Genomic DNA, 26169 nt, shown 5'->3' on the forward strand with positions numbered 1-26169 from the left:
CTCAGTAAACATTTAAAAAAATCCCCAAAGAACTGCGGATGCTGAAAATAGAAACAAAAACAAAAATTTCTTGAAAAGTTTGGGTTCTGTAAAGGGTCACAAGTTGATTCTGTTTTCTCTCCGCAGATGCTGCCAAACCTGCTGAGTTTTTCGAGCAATTTCTGGTGTTGTTGTTATTGCTCAGTATCTGACCAAACCTACTTCAAGACTATTTACTAAATCCATTTTCCACCATCTATTCAGGAAATAGTCTAGATCTTGACAATGCAATGGTAACATTTCTGATCTCCTTTCATTTTACCAGAGATTTTGTATCTACTTTGTGTAACTAGCAGCCCATTGGAAATGCTTTCCTCACTTTGTAATTTATCAAAAACTGTTGTGGTTCTGTTCGCCGAGCCGGGAATTTGTGTTGCAGACGTTTCGTCCCCTGTCTAGGTGACATCCTCAGTGCTTGGGAGCGTCCTGTGAAGCGCTTCTGTGATATTTCCTCCGGCATTTGTAGTGGTTTGAATCTGCCGCTTCCGGTTGTCAGTTCCAGCTGTCTGGTACGGCAGATTCAAACCACTACAAATGCTGGAGGAAAGATCACAGAAGCGCTTCACAGGACGCTCCCAAGCACTGAGGATGTCACCTAGACAGGGGACGAAACATCTGCAACACAAATTCCCAGCTCGGCGAACAGAACCACAACAACGAGCACCCGAGCTACAAATCTTCTCACAAACTTTATCAAAAACTCTTAACACCTGAAAGCTCTCTAGGTCATCTCAACCTTGTCTGTTCAAAAAAATGTGCTAACCTTTCTCTAATTGAAGTCCCTCACTACAGAAACATCCTAGTAAAAATCCTGTCATTTTAAAAAAATGCTTTTATGGCGTTCCTAGAATATGGGATCTAGAATTGTCTGCAACTATTCTCATCATTACATGCAATTTTGACAATTTTCCCATCACTTACAAGTTTGATAACTCTGTCCATGTTCTTGCTTGTCTTTTAAAAACTGCCAGGAATAATCGACTGAAAACCAACCCTTTGAAAAAGAGCCACTACCATCTACCTTCCAGTTCAAAAACCATCCATTGCTATTTGGCCACTGAGCTGCCACTTTCCCTATGACCCCATCTACTTGCTTTTTGGAAAGCCTATGTGACACTTGTCAAATGCCTTCCAAAAACCATTGGATATCTCTACTTCACGATCAACTGTCTTAAAAGACTTACCTTTAATAAATTCCATCTTTGCTTGTAAAAGTAGAAGGTTTTAAAAGGAGAAACAATAAAACAAGGGTTCTACCCCAAGAGGTCCAACAAGGGGCAGGCGATGGTCTGGTGGTATTATTGCTGGATGGTTCATTCAAAAACCCAAGTAATGATCTGGGGACCTGGGCTCAAACCCTGCCATAGTAGCTAGTGAACTTTGAACTCAATAGAAATCTGGGATTAAAGCATTGTCAGAAATAGCTATCTAGTTCACTGTTGTCCTTGAGGGAAGGAAACTGCCATCTTTCTTGGTCTGACCTACAGTTGACTCCAAATCCACGGCCATGTGGTTGACTCTTATGTGGCTCCTGGACATTGCGGGCAATAAGTGCTAGTCTAGCCAAAGACACCCACTTCCCATGGATGAATAAAAGCAAAGGTACATTCAAAGTATGTAAAGTCTTGATATCTGAGATAGTGATGCTCATTCAGATTAGATTAGATTACTTACAGCATGGAAACAGGCCCTTCGGCCCAACAAGTCCACACCGACCCTCCGAAGAACAACCCACTCAGACCCATTCCCCTACATTTATCCCTTCACCTAACACTACAGGCCAATTCACCTAACCTGCACATTTTTGGACTGTGGGAGGAAACCGGAGCACCTGGAGGAAACCCACGCAGACACAGGGAGAATGTGCAAACTTCACACAGACAGTTGCCTGAGGCAGGAATTGAACCCGGGTCTTTGGCGCTGTGAGGCAGCAGTGCTAACCACTATGCCACCATGCTGCCCACAAGTTTATAAGTCAAATAATGGTTAGGGGAACCTAAACTAGCTAAAATTAAAATGTTGATGATAATTCTGGACAATTCAAATCCCGGATTGAGATTTGGTTTGATGGTTCAGAAGCTTATCGTTTTCTCTTTGTCTACCATGGAGTTCAGTCTGCTGAACATATTCACAAGAGGCAGTCAATGTCCAGTACTTTTAACAAAATATAAAATTTTATTAAGTAAATGAAAAACATACAACATTTGACTTAGTCTTATAGTAAATATCAAAAAGAAACATTCAACACAAATTACTCCAACAACATCAGACTCTTGAATCTTAGTGAACATTCATCCCTTTCTCCACTCTTAAGGATTCTCGTTTAGTTGGTATGGCTGTAATTTGTTGCTGGAGCTTTCTTCATATCTTACAGTAAATTAAAAGCAAATTCATGAGTTTCCAGAAATTTCACTTCCAGCAGTTCTCTCACCAGTTTTTTTTTTAACTCGTCTAGCACTTTAGCTTCCATTCCTTAATGCCCATATATGGAGATTAACTCTCCAGTGTTCTGGATATTTGATTTTGTTCCTAAGCAATGGCACAATTTTCCCTATTTGTTTTTCAATACATTGAACTGTTAACTTTGAGTTCTATTCCAAGGCTGCAAACCCTCTCAGAAGTGCACGTGCGAACAAATCTACAAGCTGCTGTCACACTCAAACTCAAAAAATGACACTAAAACTTTGTCTTTCCCCTTAATGTGCACAATATTAAAAACATAAAGCCATACAGCATTCCTCCACTTTAGAATCCAAGCGCTCAAATAGTGATAATTTTATAAATGTTTGTCATATTTGTTTAAATTGTTTTATTTTGCTGTCCTACAGTTGCAGCAGTGTCCATACAAATGAACTGTGAACTTAACAAAATACCACCACTACTCGTGGCAACAGAAAGTTTAGTTGGAAAGATGGAAGAAAAATGGGATGTGATTCTTTTAGGTGACATGTTTTATGATGAAGAACTCGCTGCCAGTCTTCACAATTGGTTAACAGAATACAAGCAGCTTCACGGATCAGAGATTCTGATTGGGGATCCAGGAAGATCACAGTTCACACATTATGCTGCACAGAATTGCCTGCAGAAGGTAATTGAGTATGAGCTTCCCGAGATTAGCAGACAGGAGAATTATGGACTGATATCCAGCAGTGTGTGGAGACTTTTGTCATCAGACATAACTGGATATTAGTGGGCAGGAGTGAGAATCCTGGATACCAAAAACATAATACTCACTTAATTTAGTTGCATGTACGACAGACCGGGGTGTGTTCTTTCTTTTCTGATTCAACCCACTTTTACTTTTTTTAGAAACTGGAGTGGGATTTGAACTGCTTATTCAGGACTGTACTAAGTACACTTTTGTATCCTTCCTGACTCTTAAAAGCAAATCATTAATCAGTCAAACCCAGCAACTGTCACAAATTCATTTGTACCAACATTTATTTGTACATCACAGCACAACATAATGGGAACGGTACTAATATATATTACCATGTGCTACACTGCACATATACAAAGATTATATACTTTCTCTGTAATTAGATTGAATTAAATTAAACATTTAATTGATAATTACTTGGTCACATAAATTTCACTGTTAAATGCTCACAGCAGTTGTTGCTATTGTATGAAAATGACAGAACATTGGTTGTTTAATTAACAAATATTAAATGGTAGCAATAAAGTTAATTCAGTAAACGGTCCACGTTACTTGTTTCATTTGATTAGGGCAGGCTAACTGTTGCAGGGCTTCTCTTGAACGATCTAGAAACAGAAATAAAGTGGAACGGAGTTGAAGAGAACATTTGCCAAAGTCTTGATCCTCTCCTGAAGTTTCTTTCTCTACTGAAGGCGCTAAATCTTGATGATTCAACAGGTGCCTTCAGTATCTCTCACAGGGAGGCATTATTCATGTAAACCCACACGACAAGCATCAGCATGCTCATTGATCTTGCGGGGCATTGCAGTTACACACTATTACATAAAAATGTAGCCAGATTTCCACTTAATAACACATGGTGAACAATGATCAGACAACCAGCTGAGGTACTCAGAATTGTCACCTCAGCATAGAACAGGGGCCAAGCCTGGAACCTTACATGCAGGACAAAGCATTTAAAAAAAAAATTCACTGAAATGTGGGTATCACTGGCTTGGCCAGCATTTATTTCCCATCACTAATTGCCCAGATGGCAGTTAAAAAGTCAACCCCATCGCTATGGGTTTGGTATCACACAAAAGACAGACAAAATAGTGACAGCAGATTTCCTTCCCTAAAGGACATTAGTGAACCAAATCACTTACTTCAATAATTCTTAATTTGGAATATTTTTTAACCAAATTTAAAAATCTGCCATGGCATGATTTGAACCCAAAACATAAGCTCGGTCTCTGACTTAGTAGTCAAGTAAGAGTGCCACTAGGCCATTGCCCCATATTTGCAACAGCAGTAAAACTAAAGGCATAAGTAAATAGGATAGATCTTGCACACTGACTCACCTGTGATAAGTGGGCAGCCATGAAATAGTAGTATGAAAACGTGGGGACAGAAAATGAGCACACTTTCCACTGCTTCATCAGTTAGATTCACACAGCGATCCATATGGATCTCCTAAAGAAAGGGTGTCCAAATGTTAAAATACTTGGAAAAGGTGAAGTCCGATTTCAAAAGGAAATTAAAGTGCACTCACATAATAGTAAGTAATTTCCTCAGCAACGTCACATAAAGTCAATGACCTTGAGGCATAACAGTTATTGCCACATTGACAAGTGCAGCAGCTATTTTTAATACAAAGCCAACAGGAAATGAAAAGATACACAGATTGTATGGATTCTCTTTTCAGGGGAATTGGTTGTGGGAGGAATGTTAGCTCAGGAAAAATTCCTGCTTTCTAAAAAGCACCAAGAGTATGTGGTCCCTTTGAAGTGTGCAAAAAGAGAAAAGACTGAAACAATGCCATAACTGAAATATTAAATTTTGGAAGAAGGGTAGGACAATGTGCTGGGAAGTTCTCATTTCTCCTGGTCTCACCCAAACTGGGCACTCTCATCAACCTTTCTCCCAACTTAGGTTTCTCCCTCTCCTTTATGGTTCATCTCTAACTCTTCCTTTTCTTAACTGGTGTCTCTCCAACCCTGGATTGATTTCCACTGACGCCACTGACTCCCACAGCCTAGTCAACACTCCTACCTGCTTCCTAAAAGAGATCTGTTTCTTTATCCCATTACTCTACCTCTATCAGCTCTGTTTCAATGATGTGAAACTCAATACCTATGCTTCCCTATATATTCTTTGTCCTCAACCTAAAGATTACCGTCCGCTATGGGCGATGGATCTCGACGTCTCAGTTCCACTTCTTACACTTCTGCCCTCATTCCCTCCGTCTCAGAACTCAGCTTACACCCCAAACAGCTGGAACATAGGATTGTTATTGTACACATAGTCTAACTATTCTTGGACCCGTAGATGTCAATTAGAAGAGAGAGAAAATGCAGAGATGGACAATATTCAAACAGGGACAGCAGCAAAGGAATAATTAATACAAAACTTACTTTTAAGTTATGGGAACACACTCCATTCACCAATCCAATTACGCCTGCATCTGAAACCTGACAAGATTAAAAACAGCAATACTCATCAAACAGGTGTCAACATTAAGCTACAAGAAACCAACTCCTACTAACAGTTTACTCAATGTCATGTTTGTTCAGGTGCACTATCTTTGATATACATTCCAATGTATTTCTCCACACGGTTTACCAGACAGGTCCTGTGGGCTCTTACTCGCAATGTACTATTGTGTTATGTAATCACTAGTGCTTTCTCCAACCTCAATTGTAGTTGTCATGGATATCTAGCATGAAAGGACATTGATTTGTTTTCCTCTTATCTTCTGACTGTACAGAATTCTTCCTGGGTAAAATTCCAGATGCAATAGTAAGCCTCCAGGACTATACATTAGTGTCCATTATTTGTGTGCAAGCTCTGTCATCTTTGAGAGTTGGCAGAATTTTTGATTTGACTGTGAGGGGGAGATACCAGAGCAAAACGTGGTAGTGTTCTCAGATGAGGTCCATGCAGGCCTTTTCAGAAGGAATGAGGAGAAAGTGAGGTCTGCAGATGCTGGAGAGCAGAGCTGAAAATGTATTGCTGGAAAAGCGCAGCAGGTCAGGCAGCATCCAGGAAACAGGAGAATCGATGTTTCGGGCATAAGCCCTTCATCAGCCATTCCTGAAGATGGGCTTATGCCCGAAACGTCGATTCTCCTGTTCCCTGGATGCTGCCTGACCTGCTGTGCTTTTCCAGCAACACATTTTCAGCTTTTTCAGAAGGAATCACTGGGCATGAATACTGCCTGACTTTATACTCCAGACCAAAAGGCTAAATGTTGCACCCACAACACACACACAACCTCGAGAAACAAAACAAAAACTGGAAATACTCATCAAGCCAGTCAGCATATGTGAAGATAGACAGTTCACAGTTCAGTTTCAGGTTGATGAGCTTGCACTGATAAAACCATTGTTTCCCCTTTGCAACCCACTAAAATGTTGTATGGATACAGATCTAGTGATAGGAGAAGTCCTGCAGCCAGCACCCAACATCCCGTTTCTCAAACAAAATTGAAAGAACTGCGGGGATGCTGGAAATCAGAAATGAAAACAGAAACTGCTGGAAAGATTCAGCAGGTCTGGCAGCATCTGTGGAGAGGAAGCAGAGTTAACATTTCAGGTCCAGTGACGCTTCTTCAGAACCTGTGGGGTAATGGGGTAGAAACAGGCAGGCTACCTGACAGCCCTTAAGGAGGCAATGTGAAGTAAAGCAGAATCTCCCTTATTCCTGTATAATGAACAATGCAATAAAATGGCAGTCCAAGAGCACTTAGTAGAAAGTCCGTTGGAAACAGAAAAGAGAAAAAAAAGCTCTGAAATTAGACTCAAAAGTGCCACTGCAGATTAGATACAGTGAAAACCTTAGTTAAATGTACCCCATGTCAGATTAGACAACCTTGCTAGGAACTAGGAATCAAATTCCGGGCACTCTACACTGTATGGTTTGAGACTAAAGATTTTTATTTCTTATAAGAGATCATCCGGTTGACATACTACCTTGAGAGCAAGGAAAGTGCTAGGCTTTCAGGGATGCATAATTTTTTTTTGTTTCAACATTCTCTCTCTGCTCGGATGCCTTGACGCCACACACCGGTCGAATGCGGCATGATTTCTAGGGCTGTTACTCTCACTTCACGTCTGGAATTCAGCTCTTTTGTTTATGTTTGAAGCCAGGCTGTAATGGGGTCAGGAGCGGAGTGACCCTGGCGAAATGTAAACGGAACATCAGACAACAGGATGTTGCTAAGAGGTGCTGCTTGATAACATGTTGATGACACCTTCCATCACTTTTTCATTTAGTATTAACATTAAACCCTGCAGGCCAAGAGAAACTGACCATAGAGATAGTCATCCAAAACAATGACCTTGTTACTGTTAATTTACACTATGCATAAAAACATTATTTAGTACATAGGAATGACCTTTAGTGCAGCTCAGTTCCAATTTATCGACTAATTTTCTTCATTTTTAATTAAAGAACAATCTATGCTTTTAGACTTACAAGTAATTATGTTTCTTGTGGAATATTGATTTGTTAATGATGTTCTGGGAAGTGAACTTTATTTTTCATGTTATCAAATTAAATGGTTTCTGACTAACATAATTATCTAGAGCTTATCAGAAGCCACACTAGGTTGCTAGTAGTTGAGCTACAACAAATATAAAAGTCCCTGAGTCTATGCTGACTTAGCTGCTCTTAGAACAAATGCCAGACCAGTGCTACAGTTGGTTTCCATATCTGAGTTACAGGGGGAGTGTATCAACTGCCTAAATGCCTCCTACTGACTTCAATATAGGAACTATGGCTGAGTGTGCTGAAAATATTGGTTGAGTGTGGATTCAGACTTTGCTCTGGTTTCACCTCCTTCCACCCATACATGCCACCATCTAGAATCATACAAGAACATTGCTTACATAAGCAAAGTACTGGACCAATTGCTGGCACCCATGAGACTACATGAGGGAGAAGTCAGCAGCTTGTTGTGCAATTTAAAACAGTGCAGTAGGTAAAGGAACGAGCTCTATAAGTTACTCTCAGACCACTGTCCCCTGCAGACTGGTATATAATCACATTGCAGAACAGATTATGCAAAGTCCATGTTCAATTCTCTTAAGATACTTAACTCCAGATGAGACAGAATCATGGGCTTTGTTAGCCCCAGGATTGAAAGCAGAGAGAATCTTGATTGTCATCCATGTGTAAGAGGTGCCTTTATGGGCAGAATCAGGCAGAACTGTGATGTCCACACAGCTGAATTACCCAGCGGTATATGCTGTCCCAGATACCATCTGTGATAGCAATTCCAACTGATGACCATTTAAATTGACTCATGCTTTCCCATCATTCTGATCTTCATTCCTGTTTTTTTTTTAACATTAATTGTAATTTGTTGTTTTTACTTAACTCATTTATTCTTTCCATTAGTGTCTTCTGCTGTGTTACCCATTAGGATTTGGGCATCTGTAAATCTCATTACATTCAATAACTGATCTGTTACTTTGACACCTTTTTGCACTTTATCTTGAGGTTCTCATAACACAGATTTCCCATAGATGTTAAAAAGCAATGGTTATGGAAGATACCAAATGCTATGCCAAATTACATCAGGTTCAGTTTCACCAAACACTGTACTGATAGTAGCAGTACGTCTCACCTAGAGAGCTGCAATCATTCTTTTCGTCTTTCCTGTCAACTCTAATTGTCTTCAGCACTTTTAATAGCTTTGGTCAGTTCACCTGATCGGAAACATTTCTGCAATCCATACAGCATGTCCTTTGGTAGTTTTTTTGGAATTCTATGCTTCTTTTTCTTAACATGCTGCTACAGCCTCCCTTGTCCACAATCCTTTCTAAAGTCAAAATGACCACAGCTGATGTAATGGCTTGCTTTGGCTTCCAATCTATTAGCTCGGATTTTTAACATTACCTTGGATACTTGTATAATCCAAGTTATGGTGTAATGCTCTTTGCATTTTGTATCGTTTCATTTATTCTCCACTGTCCTCTTGAAAAGAACCTTTCCAACCATTCTCCTTTGGTGTAGATCCCTTTACACGGTTCATCAGTTCTCATGTTGCCTTCTTTCCAAGTTCTTATTTCAACAGGGATTCCATTATATTCTTCTGTTTTTTTCCTACATTTAACTTTTTACTGGCTCAAGGTATTTCACACTCCACAAGATGAGGCCTTACACCATCCTGGGAAATATTTTCATCTTTCTCTAGTTCCACTTCTGTTGGTTTGCATTTATTCTAATTGAGGTACCTGGGAAGCATCCTGTCAGAAGATGGTTACTCCCATATGAATACACTCTCCAAATATAAAGAATTTCTCAATTGTAGGAATGAGTAGAGAACGTAAGGAGAGAATTATCCAGATTATAATTTGGAAAATACAGGCGTTTGAGAAAAGCAGACATCCGAAGATTAACAAGCTGTGAATTGTGGATCTGGAAAAGGCTAGAGCAGGTTATTTGGAAAGTACACAAGTAAAAAAGGGGTTCTCAGGATGGTGGAAGGGGAAAGATCTTTAGTGAAGATCACCAACAAAAACAAGGAAGGGACTGATTGAAAATTACAGGGATATGAAGGGGGAGGGGGAGAAGGATGACGATGTTTGACGACTTGAAATTGAACATGGGAGGCTTCTGTGAGAAACTGAAGAGGAAACTGAAAGACCATAAGATGTGGAGAAAAGAACAGAGGAGCTGCCATTAGGCACACTTCATATTTTGGATCCAAAAGATGAAAGTCAAAGCAGTAAAGTAGAAAGACCTACAGAAGGAAGACTCACAAAATTTTACATTCATTTTAGGCGAATAAGACAAATGCTGTAAAATAAAACTAAAAGCACTGTACCTTGGTAGCTGAAAAATCAACACTATACAAAAACTTGCAGTTCTTGCCCAGTGCATGTAAACTGGCATCTGTAACCCCCAAGCAGCCACTGATATTCACTACTTGGAGCAGTCTACATTGTTGTGCAAGGGCGACGATTCCTTCATCCGAAACATTCCGGCATCTTCGAAGACAGACTTCCGACAAGTAGGGACAAGATGAAGCAATCACCTTTAATCCTGCAAAATGCCATAAAGTCAGAGGTTTGGATTTTAAAGTGGCACTACGTCAATACTTCAATGACAATTCATTTAGCATAAATGAACCAACTCTAATACTTTGTGAAAAGTCTAAGCACAACACCAAGTCTTTGTATGCAGTCTGCATTATTATTCCTACGAAGACATTATTTTTGTCTGGTTCTAACTTAGAAGGGAGTGGATGGGGAGAAAGCAGTATTCCAGACGAAGCAGAGCACTAGATGAAAATAAATGAGTAAACAGTACAGGGTGTCAAGCCTACTCCGCTATTCATTACAATTCATCAAGACTGATCATTGGATTCAAGACAACTCTCCCATCTGGTCCCAATAATCCCTGACACTTTAATAATCTGTCTACAGAGGAACCTCGAATATCTCAATATCGATTATCCGAATTTCGGATTATCAGAAGGAGATCTCAAGGTTCTGATAGAAACATTACATCAAGAGGTGTTACCAACACTGATCGCGTCTTTTGTTTACACTGATTAAAAGTGAACCCGGCTTACAGAAATGCGGCCGAGAACAGTCCTGGACATCGATGGGAGCCCAAGCACCCTCTCTCTGTCTCTCTCTCTCAAACTTTCCCTGGAGTTCTAGACAGGGGTGTACCGAAAACCACCCCTTCCACAGATAATCTCTCAAACATTGTCCTGTACAGGGCAAAGGTGGAACTTGTCAAACAGTTGTGTGTGTGTGTGTAGCTGCGTGTGTGCGCATGCACGCATGTACTCGTGCAATCAGCCCTGCAAAGGCGGCAGCAGTCTTACTGTTGGTGTCCAGTCCAGCTGTCCTCACCTTTCTGGGGGCAGGGGTGCGTGAGGAGGGTGGGCAGGGGCATGGGCTCATTGTGTGTGTGTGTGTTTGGGGGTAGGGGTTATTGTATTGTGTGCTGCTGCCTAGTCTCCTGAATGGGGAGAAAACATAGCAAGTGCTCACTCTGTCAATCCCGTTGAAGTGAAGCAGCGGCGGCGAGAGGCTACAGCAATGCTGCAGGTCCCTTACACACAACTGTGTGTCCCCTCAGAAACAAACCCTGAGACAGAGAGAGGCAGCAAGGCAGGCAGAGCGAGGAAAAAGAAAACTTCAGAAAACTCTGAGCCCCAGAGGAGAGGCACTGAATCAGTTATCCAAATAATCAGTTATCCGAATAAATACTGCCCGCCCATCTCGTTTGGGTAATCGAGGTTCCTCTGTAGTCCAATTGTAAAGACGTCAAATGATGGAGTATCTCCAAACCTCTAAGAGTAAACAATACCAGGATTTACAACACAAGTGAAATATCTCCTCGATTTAGTCCTAAATTTATTTTTCCTTTACCTAATATTCAGCTCCAGGTTTTAGATTCTCCAATTATAGAAACCAGCTCTGCCTGCTGAAGAATCTTCAATAAGATTTCTGTGCTGTACATCTCTATGACTCTAAGATTACCCCTCACTCTTGTGAAATCCAAAGAACATTGTTCCAATTTATCAGTGTCTCATTTGATCTAATTTGATTTTTAATTTATTGTCACATGTACCTAAGTATAGTGAAAAGCTTTGTTTGGGAGCAGTACAGACACAGGCAGATCAGAGTAAGCAAGGGTGAAAAAAAAAACTTGGATAGAGTATACAGGTTACACCGCACAGGACATGTGCTAGACAAGATCAATATTAACAAGATCAGCACTATTTGAAGTTACCGAGTCAATTCATCAGTCGAATAACAGCAGAACAGAAGCTGTTCTTGAACTTGCTGGTACGTATTAAAGCTGCAGGGACCAATCTAGTGAACCTTCATTGTACTACCTCTGATATATGATTCCTTAAGTATGGAGACCAAATCAGCTAATTGTATTCCAGATGGGCTCTCAACAAACTCCCAAGCAATTGTAACAAGACTTTTCCTCTGTGCTCCAGACACCTTGCAGTACAGGGCAACATGCCATTGTCCTTCTTAATTGCATGCTGTACTTGCTTGCTAATGTCGTATTCCTTACACAATCCGAACCAAGTCTCTCTGAATATCGACATTTAAAAATTTCCCCAACTTTAGAAAGAAAATATGTTGCTTTTCTGTTATAAACAAGTGAAAATGTCACACTTTCAATGTCATGCTACATCATACTCCATCTGCCATCTTGTTGCCCACTCACCTGACCTACGTGTCTTTGAACGGTGGCACAGTGGTTAGCACTGCTGCCTCACAGCGCCAGAGACCCGGGTTCAATTCCCGCCTCAGGTGACTGACTGTGTGGAGTTTGCACATTCTCCCCGTGTCTGCGTGGGTTTCCTCCGGGTGCTCCGGTTTCCTCCCACAGACCAAAAATGTGCAGGTTAGGTGAATTGGCCATGCTAAATTGCCCGTAGTATTAGGTGAAGGGATAAATGTAGGGGAATGGGTCTGGGTGGGTTGCGCTTCGGCGGGTCGGTGTGGACTTGTTGGGCCGAAGGGCCTGTTTCCACACTGTAAGTAATCTAATCTAATCTAATCTAAATATCATTCTCGCAACTTGCATTCACACCTAGCTTTGAATCTCAGCAAACTTTAATCCATTGTTCTGTCTTTGTCCACATCATTACCAGATTGTAAATGACGGAGGCCCCAGTACGGATGCCCGGCCCACAGTTTGCCGTTCCATCTATGCCTACTTTCCATAAAAATCCTGTTTGGTGGCACACAGGGAGAATCTGCAGCCCCTGCCCGCCACAGTTGTTGGCATGTTTTGATGTACAATTCGAGCCGACTTTGTCCAACTGAATAGGTAAGTGAGCTGGCAACTTAATCTGGTCACAGAAATGGTCTTGACATGATCATGTCAGAAATCAGGCTGACCAGTTCTGGACGTCCTGCTTCATTTGCCAGACCGACTGATGATCTGTTCACAGACCACTGTAAAGAATATATCCTTAACTCGTCCATTGAAGGAGCTGTGTCCATCTCATTTCAGGCCTTGAGGATATGACTATTTTGATTTTACTTACACCTCAAGGAAACAATCCAGTCTTCCCATGAGATAATGAAAGACTGAAACGAGAGTAATTGCCCTGTTTTCCCCTCAACGGTTGTTGCATACAAAATGAACTCGATATTTAAAATACCTTCAGACGTTATAGACAGTTTGCAGTCGCTCGAATTCAAGTTAATTTCTCTCAGTTGGGTGCAAATCTGAAGCATGATTAATCCATGATCTGTAATGTCACAGGCACTGAGATCCAGTTTCTGAAGTCCTGGGTGCAAAACCTGCACGTAAAGAACCTGCCGTTAGAAAGTAACGCTACATTGGAATACAAGTCGGACTTTTAAATACCAAGTGAAATCACCCAACTGAAGAAATGTTTGAATCTGCAGAACTTTTTATGGGCAGCATTGAACAAGGAGGAGGATTCAAATGGCATGAGTTAATATTTCCTCAAATATGCAGCAACCCAGAAGACAGCACTCAAGCCTCACTCGCACGTTTGCCTGCTTGAATCAATAAGCGTGCATGGTGGCAAAAAATAACACATTGAAAGAAACAATTGCCGCACAAGATATACAAGAACCTTAGATCGGGTATTCAGGAATGGATAAGGGCAGAAAATGTGGAGTCTCTTACAAAGACGCCACATTCAAGTAAGCTCTCAATATGCAATATCTAGGTTCACAATTAGTGAATGATGCAATCAGATCAGTAGAAGTATTCCCCTGCAATAGATTTGCTGTCGCTAACGGGTATGAGATTATTCACACTGGATAAATCTGTCCATAATATGTGAACGCTTCCAATGACGTGTGTTGATTAATAGAAACACACAAAGCAACAATGTGCAGAATAAAAGCAACAGTCAGCTGCTGACTGACACTGGAAGAGATTTTCGGAATAAGAGAGTTCAGACATTGTCAAACAAGCTATCTTTTTGCTCACCTGATGCATATTTTCATCTGTAATAATCCCATGTGAGCTCATGATTTTAATTAATTTGTCTTTTAGGTTTGGCGGCAAAGTTTGTAGATCATCAGAATACCGAGAAAGTGACTTGACCAGAGAGTAAATGCATCTAGATATGAAAATAAATTATCATGAAGAAACATTATATCGTCAGAAATGGGGGGGGGAAGGGGAATGGGGGGGGAGGGAGGGAGGGAGGATGATGGGAGGGAGGATGATGGGAGGGAGGAGGGAGGGAGGATGGAGGGAGGATGGTGGGAGGGAGGATGGAGGGAGGATGGTGGGAGGGAGGATGGAGGGAGGATGGTGGGAGGATGGTGGGAGGGAGGATGGAGGGAGGATGGTGGGAGGGAGGATGGAGGGAGGATGGTGGGTGGGAGGGAGGGAGGGAGGATGGTGGGTGGGAGGGAGGGAGGGAGGATGGTGGGTGGGAGGGAGGGAGGGAGGATGGTGGGTGGGAGGGAGGGAGGGAGGATGGTGGGTGGGAGGGAGGGAGGGAGGATGGTGGGTGGGAGGGAGGGAGGATGGTGGGTGGGAGGGAGGGAGGATGGTGGGTGGGAGGGAGGGAGGATGGTGGGTGGGAGGGAGGGAGGGAGGATGGTGGGAGGGAGGGAGGATGGTGGGAGGGAGGGAGGATGGTGGGAGGGAGGGAGGATGGAGGGAGGATGGAGGGAGGGAGGGAGGATGGAGGGAGGATGGTGGGAGGGAGGGAGGATGGAGGGAGGATGGTGGGAGGGAGGGAGGATGGTGGGAGGGAGGGAGGATGGTGGGAGGGAGGGAGGATGGTGGGAGGATGGTGGGAGGGAGGGAGGATGGTGGGAGGGAGGGAGGATGGAGGGAGGATGGTGGGAGGGAGGGAGGATGGAGGGAGGATGGTGGGAGGGAGGGAGGATGGTGGGAGGGAGGGAGGATGGAGGGAGGATGGTGGGAGGGAGGGAGGATGGTGGGAGGGAGGAGGGAGGAGGGAGGGAGGATGGAGGGAGGATGGTGGGAGGGAGGATGGTGGGAGGGAGGATGGTGGGAGGGAGGGAGGATGGTGGGAGGGAGGGAGGATGGTGGGAGGGAGGGAGGATGGTGGGAGGGAGGGAGGATGGTGGGAGGGAGGATGGTGGGAGGGAGGGAGGATGGTGGGAGGGAGGGAGGATGGTGGGAGGGTGGGAGGGAGGGAGGATGGTGGGAGGGTGGGAGGGGTGGGAGGATGGTGGGAGGGTGGGTGGGAGGGAGGATGGTGGGAGGGTGGGAGGGAGGGAGGATGGTGGGAGGGTGGGAGGGAGGGAGGATGGTGGGAGGGTGGGAGGGAGGGAGGATGGTGGGAGGATGGTGGGAGGGTGGGAGGATGGTGGGAGGGTGGGAGGATGGTGGGAGGGTGGGAGGGTGGGAGGATGGTGGGAGGGTGGGAGGGTGGGAGGGTGGTGGGAGGGTGGTGGGAGGGTGGGAGGATGGTGGGAGGGTGGGAGGGTGGGAGGGTGGTGGGAGGGTGTGGGAGGGTGGGAGGATGGTGGGAGGGTGGGAGGATGGTGGGAGGGTGGGAGGATGGTGGGAGGGTGGGAGGAGGGTGGGAGGGTGGGAGGAGGGTGGGAGGGTGGGGGGAGGGTGGGGGGAGGGTGGGGGGAGGGTGGGAGGGTGGGGGGAGGGTGGGGGGGAGGGTGGGAGGGTGGGGGGAGGGTGGGAGGGTGGGGGGAGGGTGGGAGGGTGGGAGGGTGGGGGGAGGGTGGGAGGGTGGGAGGGTGGGGGGAGGGTGGGAGGGTGGGGGAGGGTGGGAGGGTGGGGGGAGGGTGGGAGGGTGGGAGGGTGGGAGGATGGTGGGAGGGTGGGAGGGTGGGAGGATGGTGGGAGGGTGGGAGGGAGGGAGGATGGTGGGAGGGTGGGAGGGAGGATGGTGGGAGGGAGGGAGGGAGGATGGTGGGAGGGAGGGAGGGAGGGAGGATGTGGGAGGGAGGGTGGGAGGGATGATGGGAGGGAGGGTGGGAGGGAGGATGGTGGGAGGGAGGGTGGGAGGGAGGGTGGGAGGGTGGGAGGAGGGTGGGAGGGAGGGTGGGAGGGAGGATGGTGGGAGGGAGGGTGGGAGGGAGGGTGGGAGGGAGGATGGTGGGAGGGAGGATGGGAGGGAGGGAGGGAGGATGGTGGGAGGGAGGGTGGGAGGGAGGATGGTGGGAGGAGGGTGGGAGGGAGGATGGTGGGAGGGAGGGTGGGAGGGAGGATGGTGGGAGGGAGGGTGGGAGGGAGGATGGTGGGAGGGAGGGTGGAGGGAGGATGATGGGAGGGAGGGTGGGAGGGAGGATGATGGGAGGGAGGGTGGGAGGGAGGATGATGGGAGGGAGGATGGGAGGGGGGAGGATGGGAGGGGAGGATGATGGGAGGGAGGATGGGAGGGAGGATGATGGGAGGGAGGATGGGAGGGAGGATGATGGGAGGGAGGGTGGGAGGGAGGATGATGGAGGGAGGGTGGGAGGGAGGATGATGGGAGGGAGGGTGGGAGGGAGGATGATGGGAGGGAGGGTGGGAGGAGGATGATGGGAGGGAGGGTGGGAGGGAGGATGATGGGAGGGAGGGTGTGAGGGAGGATGATGGGAGGGAGGATGATGGGAGGGAGGATGGGAGGGAGGATGATGGGAGGGAGGGTGGGAGGGAGGATGATGGGAGGGAGGATGATGGGAGGGAGGGTGGGAGGGAGGATGATGGGAGGGAGGGTGGGAGGGAGGATGATGGGAGGGAGGGTGGGAGGGAGGATGATGGGAGGGAGGGTGGGAGGGAGGATGATGGGAGGGAGGGTGGGAGGGAGGATGATGGGAGGGAGGGTGGGAGGGAGGATGATGGGAGGGAGGGTGGGAGGGAGGATGATGGGAGGGAGGGTGGGAGGGGAGGATGATGGGAGGGAGGGTGGGAGGGAGGATGATGGGAGGGAGGGTGGGAGGGAGGATGATGGGAGGGAGGGTGGGAGGGAGGATGATGGAGGGAGGGTGGGAGGGAGGATGATGGGAGGGAGGGTGGGAGGGAGGATGATGGGAGGGAGGGTGGGAGGGAGGATGATGGGAGGGAGGGTGGGAGGGAGGATGATGGGAGGGAGGGTGGGAGGGAGGATGATGGGAGGGAGGGTGGGAGGGAGGATGATGGGAGGGAGGGTGGGAGGGAGGATGATGGGAGGGAGGGTGGGAGGGAGGATGATGGGAGGGAGGATGGGAGGGAGGATGATGGGAGGGAGGATGGGAGGGAGGATGATGGGAGGGAGGATGATGGGAGGGAGGATGATGGGAGGGAGGATGATGGGAGGGAGGATGATGGGAGGGAGGATGATGGGAGGGAGGATGATGGGAGGGAGGATGATGGGAGGGAGGATGATGGGAGGATGGTGGGAGGAGGATGATGGGAGGGAGGATGATGGGAGGGAGGGTGGGAGGGAGGATGATGGGAGGGAGGGTGGGAGGGAGGATGATGGGAGGGAGGGTGGGAGGGAGGATGATGGGAGGGAGGGTGGGAGGGAGGATGATGGGAGGGAGGGTGGAGGGAGGATGATGGGAGGGAGGGTGGGAGGGAGGATGATGGGAGGGAGGGTGGGAGGGAGGATGGTGGGAGGGAGGATGATGGGAGGGAGGGTGGGAGGGAGGATGATGGGAGGGAGGGTGGGAGGGAGGATGATGGGAGGGAGGGTGGGAGGGAGGATGATGGGAGGGAGGGTGGGAGGGAGGATGATGGGAGGGAGGGTGGGAGGGAGGATGATGGAGGGAGGGTGGGAGGGAGGATGATGGGAGGGAGGGTGGGAGGGAGGATGATGGGAGGGATGATGGGAGGGAGGGTGGGAGGGAGGATGATGGGAGGGAGGATGATGGGAGGGAGGGTGGGAGGGAGGATGATGGGAGGGAGGGTGGGAGGGAGGATGATGGGAGGGAGGGTGGGAGGGAGGATGATGGGAGGGAGGGTGGGAGGGAGGATGATGGGAGGGAGGATGATGGGAGGGAGGGTGGGAGGGAGGAGGGTGGGAGCGAGGGTGGGAGGGAGGATGGTGGGAGGGAGGGTGGGAGGGAGGATGGTGGGAGGGAGGGTGGGAGGGAGGATGGTGGGAGGGAGGATGGTGGGAGGGAGGGTGGGAGGGAGGATGGTGGGAGGGAGGATGGTGGGAGGGAGGGTGGGAGGGAGGATGGTGGGAGGGAGGGTGGGAGGGAGGATGGTGGGAGGGAGGGTGGGAGGGAGGATGGTGGGAGGGAGGGTGGGAGGGAGGATGGTGGGAGGGAGGATGGTGGGAGGGAGGGTGGGAGGGAGGATGGTGGGAGGGAGGATGGGAGGGAGGATGATGGGAGGGAGGATGGGAGGGAGGATGATGGGAGGGAGGATGGAGGGAGGATGGGAGGGAGGATGATGGGAGGGAGGATGATGGAGGGAGGATGGGAGGGAGGATGATGGGAGGGAGGATGATGGGAGGGAGGGTGGGAGGGAGGATGATGGAGGGAGGGTGGGAGGGAGGATGATGGGAGGGAGGATGATGGAGGGAGGTGGGAGGGAGGGTGGGAGGGAGGATGATGGGAGGAGGGTGGGAGGGAGGATGATGGGAGGGAGGGTGGGAGGGAGGATGATGGGAGGGAGGGTGGGAGGGAGGATGATGGGAGGGAGGGTGGGAGGGAGGATGATGGGAGGGAGGGTGGGAGGGAGGATGATGGGAGGGAGGATGGGAGGGAGGGAGGATGGGAGGGAGGATGGTGGGAGGGAGGATGATGGGAGGGAGGATGATGGGAGGGAGGATGATGGGAGGGAGGATGATGGGAGGGAGGATGATGGGAGGGAGGATGATGGGAGGGAGGGTGGGAGGGAGGATGATGGGAGGGAGGATGATGGGAGGGAGGGTGGGAGGGAGGATGATGGGAGGGAGGGTGGGAGGGAGGATGATGGGAGGGAGGGTGGGAGGGAGGATGATGGGAGGGAGGGTGGGAGGGAGGATGATGGGAGGGAGGGTGGGAGGGAGGATGATGGGAGGGAGGGTGGGAGGGAGGATGATGGGAGGGAGGGTGGGAGGGAGGATGATGGGAGGGAGGGTGGGAGGGAGGATGATGGGAGGGAGGGTGGGAGGGAGGATGATGGGAGGGAGGATGATGGGAGGGAGGGTGGGAGGGAGGATGGTGGGAGGGAGGAGGGTGGGAGGGAGGATGGTGGGAGGGAGGGTGGGAGGATGATGGGAGGGAGGGTGGGTGGGAGGATGATGGGAGGGAGGGTGGGAGGGAGGATGATGGGAGGGAGGGTGGGAGGGAGGATGATGGGAGGGAGGATGGGAGGGAGGGTGGGAGGGAGGATGATGGGAGGGAGGGTGGGAGGGAGGATGATGGGAGGGAGGGTGGGAGGGAGGATGATGGGAGGGAGGGTGGGAGGGAGGATGATGGGAGGGAGGGTGGGAGGGAGGATGATGGGAGGGAGGGTGGGAGGGAGGATGATGGGAGGATGATGGGAGGGAGGGTGGGAGGGAGGATGATGGGAGGGAGGGTGGGAGGATGATGGGAGGGCGGGTGGGAGGGAGGATGATGGGAGGATGATGGGAGGGAGGGAGGAGGGTGGGAGGGAGGATGGTGGGAGGGTGGGAGGGAGGATGGTGGGAGGGTGGGAGGGAGGATGGTGGGAGGGAGGGTGGGAGGATGATGGGAGGGAGGGTGGGAGGATGATGGGAGGGAGGGTGGGAGGATGATGGGAGGGAGGGTGGGTGGGCGGATGGTGGGAGGGAGGGTGGGAGGGAGGGTGGGAGGGAGGGTGGGAGGGTGGGAGGGAGGGAGGGTGGGAGGGTGGGAGGGTGGGAGGGTGGGAGGGAGGGAGGGTGGGAGGGTGGGAGGGAGGATGGGAGGGAGGGAGGGAGGGAGGGTGGGAGGGAGGATGGGTGGGAGGGAGGGTGGGAGGGAGGGAGGATGGGAGGGAGGGTGGGAGGGAGGGTGGGAGGGAGGGAGGATGGGAGGGACGGTGGGAGGGAGGAGGGTGGGAGGGGGGAGGATGAAGGGAGGGTGATGGGAGGGAGTGAGGGAGGGTGATGGGAGGGAGTGAGGGAGGATGATGGGAGGGAGTGAGGGAGGATGATAGGGAGGATGATGGGAGGGAGTGAGGGAGGATGATGGGAGGGAGTGAGGGAGGATGATGGGAGGGAGTGAGGGAGGATGATGGGAGGGAGTGAGGGAGGATGATGGGAGGGAGTGAGGGAGGATGATGGGAGTGAGGGATGGTGGGTGGGGGGGGAGGGTGGATGGTGGATGATGGGAGGGAGGGGGATGATGGGAGGGAGGGGGATGATGGGAGGGAGGGAGGGAGGGAGGATGGTGGGTGGGAGGGAGGATGGTGGGAGGGAGGGAGGGAGGGAGGATGGTGGGAGGGAGGGAGGGAGGGAGGATGGTGGGAGGGAGGGAGGATGGTGGGAGGGAGGGAGGGAGGGAGGATGGTGGGAGGGAGGGAGGGAGGGAGGATGGTGGGAGGGAGGGAGGGAGGGAGGATGGAGGGAGGGAGGGAGGATGGAGGGAGGGAGGGAGGGAGGATGGTGGGAGGGAGGGAGGGAGGGAGGATGATGGGTGGGTGGGAGGGAGGGAGGATGGTGGGAGGGAGGGAGGGAGGGAGGATGATGGGTGGGTGGGAGGGAGGGAGGGAGGATGATGGGTGGGTGGGAGGGAGGGAGGGAGGATGATGGGTGGGTGGGAGGGAGGGAGGGAGGATGATGGGTGGGTGGGAGGGAGGGAGGGAGGATGATGGGTGGGTGGGAGGGAGGATGATGGGTGGGAGGGGGGTGGGAGGGCGGAGGATGATGGGTGGGAGGGGGGTGGGAGGGGGGTGGGAGGGCGGAGGATGATGGGTGGGAGGGGGGTGGGAGGGCGGAGGATGATGGGTGGGAGGGGGGTGGGAGGGCGGAGGATGATGGGTGGGAGGGGGGTGGGAGGGCGGGGGATGATGGGAGGGCGGGGGATGATGGGAGGGAGGGGGGTGGGAGGGCGGGGGATGATGGGAGGGAGGGGGGTGGGAGGGCGGGGGATGATGGGAGGGAGGGGGGTGGGAGGGAGGGGGATGATGGGAGGGAGGGGGGTGGGAGGGCGGGGGATGATGGGAGGGAGGGGGGTGGGAGGGCGGGGGATGATGGGAGGGAGGGGGGTGGGAGGGCGGGGGATGATGGGAGGGAGGGGGGTGGGAGGGCGGGGGATGATGGGAGGGAGGGGGGTGGGAGGGCGGGGGATGATGGGAGGGAGGGGGGTGGGAGGGCGGGGGATGATGGGAGGGAGGGGGGTGGGAGGGCGGGGGATGATGGGAGGGAGGGGGGTGGGAGGGCGGGGGATGATGGGAGGGCGGGGGATGATGGGAGGGAGGGGGGTGGGAGGGCGGGGGATGATGGGAGGGAGGGGGGTGGGAGGGCGGGGGATGATGGGAGGGAGGGGGGTGGGAGGGCGGGGGATGATGGGAGGGAGGGGGGTGGGAGGGCGGGGGATGATGGGAGGGAGGGGGGTGGGAGGGCGGGGGATGATGGGAGGGAGGGGGGTGGGAGGGCGGGGGATGATGGGAGGGAGGGGGGTGGGAGGGGGGTGGGAGGGCGGGGGATGATGGGAGGGAGGGGGGTGGGAGGGCGGGGGATGATGGGAGGGAGGGGGGTGGGAGGGCGGGGGATGATGGGAGGGCGGGGGATGATGGGAGGGAGGGGGGTGGGAGGGCGGGGGATGATGGGAGGGAGGGGGGTGGGAGGGCGGGGGATGATGGGAGGGAGGGGGGTGGGAGGGCGGGGGATGATGGGAGGGCGGGGGATGATGGGAGGGAGGGGGATGGGAGGGAGGGGGATGGGAGGGAGGGGGATGGGAGGGAGGGGGGTGGGAGGGCGGGGGATGATGGGAGGGAGGGGGTTGGGAGGGAGGGGGGTGGGAGGGCGGGGGATGATGGGAGGGAGGGGGTTGGGAGGGAGGGGGGTGGGAGGGCGGGGGATGATGGGAGGGAGGGGGGTGGGAGGGCGGGGGATGATGGGAGGGAGGGGGGTGGGAGGGCGGGGGATGATGGGAGGGAGGGGGGTGGGAGGGCGGGGGATGATGGGAGGGAGGGGGGAGGGAGGGCGGGGGATGATGGGAGGGAGGGGGGAGGGAGGGCGGGGGATGATGGGAGGGCGGGGGGTGGGAGGGCGGGGGATGATGGGAGGGCGGGGGATGATGGGAGGGAGGGGGGTGGGAGGGCGGGGGATGATGGGAGGGAGGGGGGTGGGAGGGCGGGGGATGATGGGAGGGAGGGGGGTGGGAGGGCGGGGGATGATGGGAGGGAGGGGGGTGGGAGGGCGGGGGATGATGGGAGGGCGGGGGATGATGGGAGGGAGGGGGATGGGAGGGAGGGGGATGGGAGGGAGGGGGGTGGGAGGGCGGGGGATGATGGGAGGGAGGGGGTTGGGAGGGAGGGGGGTGGGAGGGCGGGGGATGATGGGAGGGAGGGGGATGATGGGAGGGAGGGGGGTGGGAGGGAGGGGGATGATGGGAGGGAGGGGGGTGGGAGGGCGGGGGATGATGGGAGGGAGGGGGGTGGGAGGGCGGGGGATGATGGGAGGGAGGGGGGTGGGAGGGCGGGGGATGATGGGAGGGAGGGGGGTGGGAGGGCGGGGGATGATGGGAGGGAGGGGGGTGGGAGGGCGGGGGATGATGGGAGGGAGGGGGGTGGGAGGGCGGGGGATGATGGGAGGGAGGGGGGTGGGAGGGCGGGGGATGATGGGAGGGAGGGGGGTGGGAGGGCGGGGGATGATGGGAGGGAGGGGGGTGGGAGGGCGGGGGATGATGGGAGGGAGGGGGGTGGGAGGGCGGGGGATGATGGGAGGGAGGGGGGTGGGAGGGCGGGGGATGATGGGAGGGCGGGGGATGATGGTAGGGAGGGGGGTGGGAGGGCGGGGGATGATGGTAGGGAGGGGGGTGGGAGGGCGGGGGATGATGGTAGGGAGGGGGGTGGGAGGGCGGGGGATGATGGTAGGGAGGGGGGTGGGAGGGCGGGGGATGATGGTAGGGAGGGGGGTGGGAGGGCGGGGGATGATGGGAGGGCGGGGGATGATGGGAGGGAGGGGGGTGGGAGGGCAGGGGATGATGGGAGGGAGGGGGGTGGGAGGGCGGGGGATGATGGGAGGGAGGGGGGTGGGAGGGCGGGGGATGATGGGAGGGCGGGGGATGATGGGAGGGAGGGGGGTGGGAGGGCGGGGGATGATGGGAGGGAGGGGGGTGGGAGGGCGGGGGATGATGGGAGGGAGGGGGGTGGGAGGGCGGGGGATGATGGGAGGGAGGGGGGTGGGAGGGCGTGGGATGATGGGAGGGCGTGGGATGATGGGAGGGAGGGGGATGATGGGAGGGAGGGGGATGACGGGAGGGAGGGGGATGATGGGAGGGAGGGGGATGATGGGAGGGGAATGATGGGAGGGATGGGGATGATGGGAGGGAGGGGGATGATGGGAGGGAGGGGGGTGGGAGGGAGGGGGATGATGGGAGGGAGGGGGGAGGGAGGGGGGAGGGAGGGGGGAGGGAGGGCGGGGGATGATGGGAGGGAGGGGGGTGGGAGGGCGGGGGATGATGGGAGGGAGGGGGGTGGGAGGGCGTGGGATGATGGGAGGGCGTGGGATGATGGGAGGGAGGGGGGTGGGAGGGCGGGGGAGGGCGTGGGATGATGGGAGGGAGGGGGGTGGGAGGGCGGGGGAGGGCGTGGGATGATGGGAGGGAGGGGGATGGGAGGGCGGGGGATGATGGGAGGGAGGGGGGTGGGAGGGAGGATGATGGGGAGGGGGATGATGGGGAGGGGATGATATGGGGAGGGGGATGATATGGGGAGGGGGATGATATGGGGAGGGGGATGATATGGGGAGGAGATGATATGGGGAGGGGGATGATATGGGGAGGGGGATGATATGGGGAGGGGGATGATATGGGGTGGGGGATGATATGGGGTGGGGGATGATATGGGGTGGGGGATGATATGGGGTGGGGGATGATATGGGGTGGGGGATGATATGGGGTGGGGGATGATATGGGGTGGGGGATGATATGGGGAGGGGGATGATATGGGGAGGGGATGATATGGGGAGGGGATGATATGGGGAGGGGATGATATGGGGAGGGGGATGATATGGGGAGGGGGATGATATGGGGAGGGGGATGATATGGGGAGGGGGATGATATGGGGTGGGGGATGATATGGGGAGGGGGATGATATGGGGTGGGGGATGATATGGGGAGGGGGATGATATGGGGAGGGGGATGATATGGGGAGGGGGATGATGGGGGAGGGGAATGATGGGGGAGGGGGGGAAGGGAGATAATGGGGGAGGGGGGAAGGGGGATGATGGGGGAGGGAGGGGGTAATGGGAGGGGGATGATGGGGGAGGGTGGGTGGTGATGGGGTAGGGAGAGGGGTGATGGCGGAGGGAGAGGGGTGATGGGGGAGGGAGAGGGGTGATGGGGGGAGGGAGAGGGGTGATGGGGGGAGGGAGAGGGGTGATGGGGGGAGGGAGAGGGTTGATGGGGAGGGTAGGGGGATGATGGGGGGATGTAGGGGGATGATGGGGGGATGCAGGGGGATGATGGGGGGAGAGAGGGGAGGGGGATGTTGGGGCGGATGATGGGGGAGGGGTAGTGATGGAGGTGAGAGAGGGATGGATGGATGATGGGGGAGAGGGGTGATGGGGGAGAGGGGTGATGGTGTTGAGGGCGGGATTGATGATGGGAGAGGGGGGTGATGGACAGGGGGTGATGGGGGAGGTGTGTTGGGGAGGGGGTGATGGGGAGGTAGGTGATTGAGGGGTGAGGGAGGGTTGGGGTGGATGATGGGGAAGGGGTGATGGGGGTGTGGAAAGGTTGTGGTGGATGATGGGAAGGGGTGTGATGTGGTAGGGGTGGTGATGGGGGTAGGGGGGTGATGGAGGGATGGGATGGATGATGGGGAGGGGGTGTGATGGGGAGGAGGGTGATGGGGGAGGTGTGATGGTGGGAGGTAGGTGAGGGAGGGTTGGGGTGGATGATGGGGAGGGGGTGGGGTGAGGGGGGGTGGGTTGGGGGATGATGGGGGAGGGGTGAGGGGGGTGGGTTGGGGGATGATGGGGGTGGGGTGAGGGGGGTGGGTTGGGGGATGATGGGGGTGGGGTGAGGGGGGGGTGAGTTGGGGGATGATGGGGGTGGGGTGAGGGGGGTGGGTTGGGGGATGATGGGGGAGGGGTGAGGGGGGGTGGGTTGGGGGATGATGGGGGAGGGGTGAGGGGGGTGGGTTGGGGGATGATGGGGGAGGGGTGAGGGGGGTGGGTTGGGGGATGATGGGGGAGGGGTGAGGGGGGTGGGTTGGGGGATGATGGGGGAGGGGTGAGGGGGGTGGGTTGGGGGATGATGGGGGGAGGGGTGAGGGGAGGGGGTGGGTTGGGGGAGGGGTGAGGGGAGGGGGTGGGTTGGGGGATGATGGGGGAGGGGTGACTGGGGGTGGGCGATGATGGCGGAGGGAGGGGGAGCATTAGTCATGGTGAGTGGGATGGAACGAGTATGGGAGGGTGGGAATTAGGAAGGTTAGGGCTGTCACTGCAAAAACAAGGTGTAGACGCCGAACCGGGCCAACTCTCGCTCTCTTACAGATCGAGCAGTGAGAAGCGGAAAGCAGCATCCATCCCGCAGCAGGCACCTCCTCAGTCACAATAACAACACACCCCGGGGCAGCATGGGAAGGGAGCCCGCGGCACTCTGGGAACTGTAGTCAAGGGACACCATGGGAATTGTAGTCCTTAGCTCGCCGGCGTGACGTGCGATACGGTGTCCTGATGGATTATGGGAGATGTAGGCTGCGGTACATGGGAAAGCTCGTCCACAGGGGCCAGCCCATTACCTCTGGGTTTTCAGTCTCAGTCAGGGATGGTCAGCTTTTAGCACTGACAGGCCACGTACACCAAAGCAACATCTTGCAAGGGCACGATAATTATTATTTCATTAAAGTTCAATACAATTGCAAAAGCAATTACAAATTGAACTTATTCATTAGTTTATGAAGCCTATCAATTTTAAGTCAGTTTCATTTATGAGAAACTG

At 53.1% G+C, this 26169-nt stretch overlaps 2 protein-coding genes across 3 annotated transcripts in view; one reads left to right on the plus strand and one right to left on the minus strand.

The window, feature by feature from the left end:
- Positions 1–12918, plus strand: part of etfbkmt (electron transfer flavoprotein subunit beta lysine methyltransferase) — a 37110-nt gene extending 24192 nt beyond the window's left edge. Inside the window, exon 3 of one of the 2 annotated variants that reach the window (XM_087997498.1) lies at positions 12819–12918. In XM_087997498.1, the coding sequence (XP_087853624.1) occupies positions 12819–12829 (11 nt within the window). In that variant the 3' untranslated portion in view covers positions 12830–12918. Of the gene's footprint in view, positions 1–2867; positions 3744–12818 lie in introns of those variants that run through there. The other variant, XM_043708865.2, reaches the window with a different exon arrangement.
- amn1 (antagonist of mitotic exit network 1 homolog (S. cerevisiae)) lies at positions 2187–25801 on the minus strand. Its single transcript, XM_087997499.1, has 7 exons — positions 25720–25801; positions 14141–14273; positions 13335–13476; positions 10011–10228; positions 5593–5649; positions 4540–4651; positions 2187–3804 (listed from the first exon to the last, which is right to left on the minus strand). Exons 1-7 carry the CDS (start codon positions 25752–25754, stop codon positions 3731–3733), a joined length of 771 nt encoding a protein of 256 aa, XP_087853625.1. The 5' UTR covers positions 25755–25801; the 3' UTR covers positions 2187–3730.
- Positions 25802–26169: the final 368 nt, after the last annotated feature.

Source organism: Chiloscyllium plagiosum, unplaced genomic scaffold (assembly GCF_037043375.1).
Source record: "Chiloscyllium plagiosum isolate Xiang-an unplaced genomic scaffold, Cpla_swu_hap1 HiC_scaffold_19, whole genome shotgun sequence".
NCBI classification, from domain to species: domain Eukaryota; kingdom Metazoa; phylum Chordata; class Chondrichthyes; order Orectolobiformes; family Hemiscylliidae; genus Chiloscyllium; species Chiloscyllium plagiosum.

Bases quoted from the DNA above. Each gene is read 5' to 3' on its own strand.
- amn1 (XM_087997499.1), bottom strand. From the start codon at position 25,754: ATGGATGCTGCTTTCCGCTTCTCACTGCTCGATCT. The intron at 10,229-13,334 runs GTATTTTAAATA...GGCATTTTGCAG, and splicing joins ACTGTCTATAACGTCTGAAG to GATTAAAGGTGATTGCTTCA. The intron at 4,652-5,592 runs GTAAGTTTTGTA...CCCTTTCTTTAG, and splicing joins TGTGTTCCCATAACTTAAAA to GAGATCCATATGGATCGCTG.